At 42.5% G+C, this 9,592-nt stretch overlaps 1 protein-coding gene across 2 annotated transcripts in view; it reads right to left on the bottom strand.

Moving 5' to 3' along the window:
* Positions 1-258: 258 nt before the first annotated feature.
* Positions 259-9,592, bottom strand: part of cerk (ceramide kinase) — a 38,571-nt gene continuing 29,237 nt past the window's right edge. For both annotated transcript variants that reach the window (XM_080761603.1, XM_080761604.1), the window contains 4 exons: positions 9,171-9,253; positions 7,781-7,989; positions 6,619-6,839; positions 259-4,578 (listed from right to left, as the gene is read on the bottom strand). In XM_080761603.1, coding sequence (XP_080617729.1) covers positions 4,488-4,578; positions 6,619-6,839; positions 7,781-7,989; positions 9,171-9,253 — 604 coding nt within the window. In that variant the 3' untranslated portion in view covers positions 259-4,487. The remainder of the gene's footprint in view (positions 4,579-6,618; positions 6,840-7,780; positions 7,990-9,170; positions 9,254-9,592) is intronic.

The raw sequence follows: 9,592 nt of genomic DNA, 5'->3' as shown, positions 1-9,592 counted from the left end.
TGAACATTAGTGATTACCAATTATATGAAGATGGGTTGAAAAGTGGTGAAGTGGTGCTTTAAAGGACGACTTAACCCATTTCCAACCTATCGAACATATCATATAATTGGTCCTCACTAATGCTCGTGATAATATGGCACCAATGTTGTCTACTTTCTTTTTCCCCCCCGTTAAGGTAGGCTAATCAGAGCCCATAATGTACAGTCATGTGGAGTACGGTAGTTTCTACTACAAGGTAATGAACAGACATCGCCATGGTAAGAGATCCAGCATCTTTAATGGAGAGAGAAACAAAACACAATCCAAGGACAGTAAGACAAAAACAAAACACAATCCAAGGACAGTAAGACAAAAACAAAACCGGTTCATTATCATCCACAGATCCCACAGCAGTGAACTGACAGTGTCTATAATAACGCGTGTTGGGATTTCACTTTGACGTTTGTGTACACGCATATAGACAGTAGTACCCAGCGGTTCCCAACCTGTGGAAGGATGGGGACCGCTGATGCAAACAACAAGACATTTGAGGAATTACAAAGACTAGAGTATATACACCGTATGAACATTTAATTACGCTGCTTTGCTTCTGAAATTATACAGACACTTTGTTAATGGAATCCACTTGACTAAACAACATGTTCGACAGTCGATAAGGTGTACATTATCGCACCACGTGCACCACACACACACACACACACACACACACACACTGAAAGACATATTGGAATGAAAATAAAACGGCTAAAGGAGTCGATGGCAATGTGTCGGATTTACTGGCTAAAGTCTGTTAGTCAGAAAGAACCCTGCTACCCTGTCGTACGACTTGAGAATATGAAAGTCTATAGTCTGTAAAGACTGTTTGCCGTAGTCTTACAGAAGCTACATCATTTCTCTAGTGACCGTTTTATATGTGCAGTACAAACAGGTGACAAATTAAAAAGGTCCCGTGAATGTGAACCTGTATTGAAAAGATGCATCGTTATCGGTCCTCATGAGAGGATTATTAAGGCTATAGGCGATTTTTAAAATGTGATGGTGGTATTTGCAGAATACATTTTCCCAGTATAAGAGGTACCTGCTTAATTTTGTCTCATTTAATCAATGTTGTGGAAGTTGCTTTCAATGTATTACATCTTACTTCTGATTAAACAGACGAGAGCATGATATTTAAACAGATGCCAGGTTTTATAGTCAACACATGAACCTGGCATCTGTTTAAATGTCATGCTTCTGGGTTGTTTAGTCGCTAAACAACCCAGAAGCAACAGCGGTTTGAAAAGTAATACTAAATAGTGAATTGTAGGACAAACTGCATTGTTATTAGTGTGATTATTAAAGTAAAGCATTTCTTTAAGATAAATGATCTAATTTAACAATATAGTTCCTGGACAAAGAAGTACAGCAATCTTGACATCATAATTGGAGCTACATCACAGCAACAGTATATGGGTTGAGACTAGGGTGGCCAACTACCTGACATTCTTTCTAAGAAAAATATTAAAATATTTTGTTCTACATTATATTAACCACTTGAACACCAGCATCAATATTCAATGTTCTGTCTAGACAGAAAAAAGCAGGTCCAGTTGACTACGTTTACAGGGTTTAATTGGTTAATCTGTTATCATAGTAGAAGAATATAATTATAGTAGCCTATGTGTGTGAGCTGTTTGAACTTGAATGATGTGTGCCATTGATTTTTTTTTTTATCAGTTCAATAAGTGACCCATCTTTCCAAATAAGGGACGGTTGGCAACCCTAAGTGGAGATTATTGGTATTTTGGTCAGGTACGCAGTACATTATGGACACACATGTTTAAAACCCTGTGATTTCGATGCATGAACAAGCACATCATGCATGTTGAGCATCGTGGATTGCTACCATTTCCCTCACATGCAGCAAGGCCAGCTTGCAAACAAGGGGAGGGAGGGAAGGAGGGAGGTCAACTGCACCGTATACAGTGCCGACTCTTTTATGACTAGCAAGAACTAAGCGAACGGCCGTGAAAACGTATTTAGCGTGAATTGAACGAGCTTTGTTAGGTTCTCTCAGAACCTAATTCAGCACCACATGCTCATGGGAGGTGGTACTATAAGCATGAGGTGGGACAAAGTTCCACTGTTTTTGGAGTCCGCCTTTATACTTTGTACCGGAAAAGAGCCAGCCAGAGATTTGGAATGGAGAGCAGCGCACCACTAGTGCAACACATATTCAACACTATTGTTTTGACAGCTATTTCAGACATTTGAGAATATCACTATGGAATGATACTGCAGCAATAATAGAGCTGGTTATCCTACTCTAGTTCATTTTCGATCAGTCAGTTCCTTTCAGTTCATACTAAAAAAAAAAAAGGTCAACTGGTACAGCCTTGGTCAATGCTCATTTTGTTGCCAAGTCACGAGTCAGGATTTTCACAATGTAAGTCTGACTCACTCAAGTCCACGTCTCACATAGTTGTAACAAAGCCACTGAAATGCTGTTTGAACTGAACCCATGAAAAACATAAAATACAAATACAAAATCTGACTGAATGGTGTCTGGTATCACTTAATCTGGGTACCACAACTAAAATAATTATGTCCTATACTTACTCAATATTAAAAAAAATGCATGTTTTCACAAAATTAAATTGTGACACTAAATTAACCTACAGGAACAGGCAATTGTTACTTCACACAGCATCATTTGATTTGTAGCATAATAATAATAATAATAATAATAATAATAATATCAAAATAAAGGTTTTAAATCGAAATGTGCAAAACATTCCTTTATATCGATTGCTCTACTTTTCTACTGTACCGAAAGTCACTGTGCAACGTTTTCAATTGTTCAATTGAACATTGCTCTTGACGTGTTGTGAGACAGTAGATTGGCTATTTTCACTACTTTTGTGCAACACTCTTGTATGATGAACTAGGACATTCATTTATGGAAAAAAGTACAAAAAGAAAAAAAGATGCTGGAAGGACCAAATAGCAACCACAGCGGTTGCCAAAAACTCCAAAAAGCAAAGTAACAAAGTAGGACTTTAATAAATAAAGAAAAAAAAAACACTTGTTTCAAACACTTAACTTTCTCAAGCAACAGACAGCTGGCTAATGTGCAAAAATGTCAGTTTAACAAATATTGACAGTATTGCACTACTACTGTTACAAATGCCTTTCATAACTGCCTCAAAATAACAAAAACAAACTAAAAGAAATCCTCAAAGAACGAGGGAAGATATTTCTGCAAGAGTTTTAGGGGTCAAAAGGTTTTTTCAGGATAATTCTTAGTTTAAATACATCAAACACAAGGAGGCTCCATAAAAGTCACATTACTTTTCCCATTATATTTCCCCATGCCTCGTGTAATAAGGTGCCAGACCTTATCCAGACTCTCCTCCAGCCTTCCAATCAGTATTAATCTAACAGCAATGATCTAGTGTCTGTCACATTTCCTGAAGCATGATAAAATAAAATGACTTATTTCTGAGTGCGACGACCCTCCTTGTTTTTTTTGATGCATTGTAGAGTAACAGTTTATTTGTAACAACGCACCAGAGGGGTCAGAACTTAGAAGGGGTACAGTTCCTACAGTTCCTTGGGTACCACAGCGAACAAGGTACATTGCGTTTCACTTTCACTATTTCACTTTAAAAAACCCTAATTTTATCGTCTACTCAGGCTTATGTGAACACTCCAGACAGTTTGTAAGTTGCTTGATTCACTATTTTGAAAAATGAATATCAAATATCTAAATACTGAATCAAGTAATTTAAAAACTGTCTGGGGTGGTCACATAAACCCGAGTAGACGATAAAATGACCAAAAGTTTTTTTTGAAAGTGAAATATCCCTTCAAGTATAGTTAATTTAAGCTAAGTATTAAAGGGGCTGGTTAGGGGTACTCAAATGAAGTGAGACACCAGACACCATTCAACCTTCATCCCCGTCTGTATCAAGACACAACCATGGATGGGGCTTGCACCAGGAAGAAAAGGGAACGATGCTCTTCTTTGTCTTTTCTCTGCGCTACTGCAGTTGGTTCTAAACCTTTTCTGAATCAGAGCCCCGACTTGAAATCTGGAAAGCGTTCAACGGCCCACCCAACTGACCACTTAACATGGCAGCCGATAGATAGATAGATAGATAGGCCCCGGGCCCACTGGTCCACAGCCACTGCGCTACTGGAATAAAAATAGTTACACTTTCCTCCTGCCCACCCCCACCCCAATCCCCGGTGTCACAAAGCCACAGGAATCTCGATCTTGAACACATATTGGTGTGTGTGTGTGTGTGTGTGTGTGTGTGTGTGTGTGTGTGTGTGTGTGTGTGTGTGTGTGCGTGTGTGTGTGTGTGTGTGTGTACGGGGGCCGGGGTATATATTGACATCAGTCTACCTCTGAAGTTGAGAAGATCTTCTCCAAAACGCAGTTTAAGACATTTCCAGTGTCTAGGGGTGGGGGTGTTGGGGGGGCATGGGGTTGGTGGGGGTTCTTATATTGCACACGGGTTGTTGGTGAGGTCTTCGTACACCGCCGGCTCTTCGATCCCTCGAGCAAACAGCCGGATCAACTGGCAGTGCACTCTGGGAAGGGAGAGAGAGAAACAAAATGCTAGGATTTTACTAATCTGAAATTGGAGGCGGTGGGGTGTTGGTAGGTGGTGCAACCACTCCAAGGAACAGCAATGTCCGTGTTCACCTATGTGTTGGTTCACTTATGTGTGTGACTACCTATGTGACGTTAATGAGCACCAGTGTGACTATGAGTACCAGTGGGGGCGCTGCACAGAGAGAGAGAAACAGTGCTGCACTGTTGCTTGCTAATATGAGAGAGAGAGAGAGAGAGAGAGAGAGAGAGAGAGAGAGGAGGGGGGGAGAGAGAGGGGAGTTGCACCACTCAGTTCACACAGGTGTGACTTTTTTGCTATTAGCATGATGTGGAATTATGACGATTAGCTTTTGTCATTGTAAAGCAATGTTCTTGCCATTCTTACATATAGCCAACCATTTGAATAAATTAGTAAAAAGTACAATATTTGCCTTTGAGATATAGCCTGGCTAATAAGCCAGACCGAATCAGCCGTTGGCAAAAAAATATATCGCCTGCCAAATACCACACGACAGTGTGATTCGAGTCTGGCTTATTAGCTTATTAGGTAGGCCTATAGTAGAGTATAAGTGTAAAGTACAGTATCACAAGAATAGAAATACTCAAGTAAAGATACCTAAAAATTGTACTTCAATAATCTCAGTACTTGAATAATTGTACTTGTACTGAAGAGAGCGCGTATTCGACCTACATGCTGGCGAATACACCTACATGATTCGACCTACATGATGGAGCTGGCGGGCAGGAAGGTTGGCGGTTATGACATCACGCCCCAGACCACCGCGCAAATGTGGAGCACATTGTGCCTTGCCTGCCGGTTACTAGGTGACCATCAATAATGTTGTTTTTTTAAACAACTCTCCATCCTGATTAATTATGCCTCCACCTAAAGCCTGCATTTATTTTGAATAATATACATTCATGAATACATTTACAAAATTCAGCCACAGCGTATAATATCAACCCAAAGATACAATAAAACACTAGCTAAAGTAGCCAATGGCTAACCTTGTGTGAAAAGGAAGGCAGTTGGCCCAAAGGTTGTTAAATTCATTCATCAAAACTTTACAAAGTTTTTGTAGGAAATGTATTGAGTTATTTTTCAAGGCGCAGTATGGAACTTATGTTTACGCCGGGATTATACAACAGGTCGTTTCGAGGAAGCAATCTGATTGTTTGAAACAGCCTTCAGGGCACAAGCACGCACTGACAAAATAATAAGCCAAAAAGCACCCACTGACTGAAGGCTGAAGCTCCCCTAACCCTGGTCATTTTGTCACGTAGGCACAGACCTTTACGGTGTTCACAGAACAGGTATTCAAATGCTAATAAAGGTGGCTTTCTTCCAGTGACCGCACGGTTCATTCACACTCTGTCTCCTGCAGCAACACAACACTAACACGGTCAGCGGAGAGGCTGCTGTCGGTGTACCGTCGGCCCGTCTGTAAAGAGCCATGAGCCGGGAGGCTATAACTGGAACATTCCGCCACTGATACAAGCCATCCCCAGCACCGTAGGTAGAGACTAGAGAGCAGAGACAGCTCCAGGCCAGCTGCTCTGTCCAGCCAGAAGCGCTGGTACTACTCGGCACAGGAGAGAAGTACAGACAATCGTTGCTCGTCTCTGGCAGCTTGTTTGTAAACAGCCTATTCATTTCAGGCAGTAAAATGGGTCATGTAGTTGCTCCGTCTTGATTAATTTCACATCTACAGCTGCTAGTTAAAAAAATGGCTGTTTTATCAAAATGTGCTAGTTCCAAATGCTTCATATATAACCCGGGGAACGTACAGTTACAGTAGGGAGGAGCCCATTCATTGCACTGCCACTTAGTGATGTGTGAATTAAGATGGCCAGGTCAAACTAGAGATAGCGAGAGCGAGAGAGACATGGAAGGTTTTGACCCTACAGCGTGTGTCACTATAGGACGTTTTGGATACATACCCGACATCTATGGCTGTGTGGGGCAGGATCTGACCCTACAGCGTGTGTCACTATAGGACGTTTTGGATACATACCCGACATCTATGGCCGTGTGGGGAAGGATCTCGCCGTCGCAGTTCCAGCTGCTGAAGGCGGGGGCGCAGCCGCACGCCGGGTGGTCCCGGCAGATGTGGCTGAAGAGGCGCTTTCCGTTCTCTTGGTGCAGGTCCAGCGCCAGGTCCGAGTCGCTCTGGCAGTGGCGCGGCACGAAGCGGAAACGGCGCACACGGTGCACGTCCACGAAGGCCAGGTCAAACTGGAGAGACAGAGGGAGAGAGGGAGGGATGGAGAGAGAGAGAGAAAGTATAGGGAGGACAGGAATTTAGTAAAACAGTCTAAAGCCCAACACACACAGGCTGCAAACGACGTGCGTCAAAACAGCCGCCTCCGTTATTTTCAATAGACCTATCCCACACCGGCGGCGTCAGACGCGTGTTCACGCATCGCACGGCGCTCCAATGCGCCAATGTTCTATTTCCCAGGCGTTGCCGTGTGGTGAAAGTGTTTTTTTGTTTGTTTTTACTTGTTTTTACACGTCGATACTGTGCCGCTACGCTGCGCAGCCTGTGTGCGTTGGTGCTTAACGTGTCACTTGCCAACAAGAACAAATCTACAAGCTAGAAACACTTGACCCAGAATATCAACAAAGTGTCTGTCAGGTGGAAACCTCATGTGTCAAAAACTGTTACTTTTCCCCGGATTGAAGTTGTGTGTCTTCGGGCTTGTGGATCTGCTACTTTTGTGTGACGCTGTAGTATGATCAAGAAGGGGCGTTAACAGTTTGACAGCCTCCAATTGTTTAATCGGCGCTTACTACGACATTCCCGCCTTTCGTTTTATGTGTTTAATCCGCTGTATTGTAATAATTAAAAAGAAACTCCGTCTTTGCCGCGGAGTAGGAGACGAGACCTTCATGTTACGATGACGAAACCGGAAATCAACACATGCTGTGGGCTGCTAGGGCTTCTGGGAAATTGAGGCCGATGCAAACGAACGGGGTACAACTCCTCACGGAGGAGGGTCTAGTGCTGCGGTCTTGCGGCGCACATAATTCAGCGTATGCTCTAAAGGTAATAAAACAATCTCGGCAGCGTAGAATATTTGACTAAAATGCGTTTTATGGAGTCAAACTGGTCAAATATTAAAGCATGGAGATAAGAGGTTTCTGCCCGTCGTCAACGCTATATATGGTCGCACCTGGTCGTCTTTGCTGGTGTGTCGGATGAGGTGCTTGAGGAAGTGGAAGCGGGAACACTTGCGGACCAGGATGAGGTCGGTGGTGCCGTCGGCCAGGTGCGCGGCCGGGGACAGTCCCTTGGGGCTGCGCGGACACGCACAGCTCATGCTGGCCGCGTTGATGGCCAGGAACTTGCCTCGGATGGTTTTCCACCCGCCGTCATCTCCCTCTGGAACAGACACATTCAAAATGTTCGGTAATAAGGCACCGTTTCCCCAAACTGTGGGTTGAGACCCAATTGTGGGTCACAAAGCAATTTTTACGGGTCGCAACTCGAATACAAATCCCATTTTCTTTTCCTACATTTAAAAATATATATTTAAAAATACTTTATTATACTTTAAAAATTATTTATTTATTTGCGCTTCGTGCCACGTCGCAAGGTTGAGTCCTATTTCACTAGTATGAGTGCTATTTCACTAATACGAGTCCTATTTCACTAGCATGGGTCCTATTTCACTAGTATGGATCCCAGGCAAACATCTAATCTCTCTTATGGGTCTCAACCTGAAAGGTTTTGGACCACTGCTATACGGCATAGCTTTTATTAAAACTAAATGATCTTCGTTAAAAAGGCTATTATATTGCGTACGTGGTTAACGAGGCTCATTACACGGCTTGGTTGTATGCTGGATTCAGATTGGTCAATCAATGAATTCAGCGGATCGTTATTTCTGAATGACGAGCGATGAGCTCAATAACAGACCGCTGTCTAATCAAAGCAGTAACAGAACACGCATTCTATTTGATCAACACCTTTTTCCCCGAGGCGACCGTGTTGCGCTGGACGGACGGGACCGGGTGTATGGAATACTTTCCTGTACCTTAAGCAAGGAAATACTTTTGTTTTGTTGTTGCTTTTGGGTCAATTTATTAATGTACTATTTATTAAGTAGCCGTGTAATAAGCAAGAGGACGGACGGCGAGGCGGTCATTGTTTATAAATAAACCCCTTCAGGATGATTAATCGCCTCAGGGTTTAATCATCCCGTCAGGGTTTATTTCTCAACAATGACCACCTCGTCAATTATCCCTTGCATATATACATTGTGTGTGTGCGTGCGTGCGTGCGTGCGTGCGTGCGTGCGTGCGTGCGTATGTATTATGTGACGAGTCCAAGACATGTGATTGTGTGGACCAGCATACTGTATCCTCTGCAGGATTTTTTTCTTTCCTCCTTGAAAACCATACGTTATTTAAATTGGAGCAAAAACCTGAAATATCAGTACATTTCAGGTTTCAGATTTTTACAGTAACCCGCCGACTATAAACCCAAAGAAGATTTGACTTGACGGGGAGGATTTCTCAAAGCCACTCTCTGCTACACTGAATCTGAAAAAAGGGACTTACCGCTGTCGGAAACCGTGTCAGTCTTGTATTTCTCCGCTTTCTCTTCAGAATGTAGCTGCCCGCTATGCCTGCATATCAGGCAGCTGAAATGCGGAGATAGGGGTGTACATGATGTACATTAATAAGAGTCTTCATACAGGGCACACTAGTAAATTCACAGGAAGATTATGTACATTAATAAGAAGAGTCTTCATACAGGGCACACTAAATTCACAGGAAGATGGCATTTAAAATATGATTATTTTCGGGGGTCGTGACCTGAAAGTATCTAGATTAACCACTGATTTAAAGGACCCTGCTGATTTTATTGAATACAATTAGCATACAGTGTCACACTGAAATTAATGGAAACCAATAAATGCAATGGAATGTGAAGGAAATTTAAATTCTCAGCCGTAATGTAAAGCAGGCCTTTTCAGTAA

Source organism: Protomyctophum bolini (assembly GCF_963924005.1).
Source record: "Protomyctophum bolini genome assembly, chromosome: 4".
Lineage (NCBI taxonomy): Eukaryota > Metazoa > Chordata > Actinopteri > Myctophiformes > Myctophidae > Protomyctophum > Protomyctophum bolini.
Note: the sequence above shows the minus strand (reverse complement) of the source record. Positions and strands in the feature narration are given on the sequence as shown.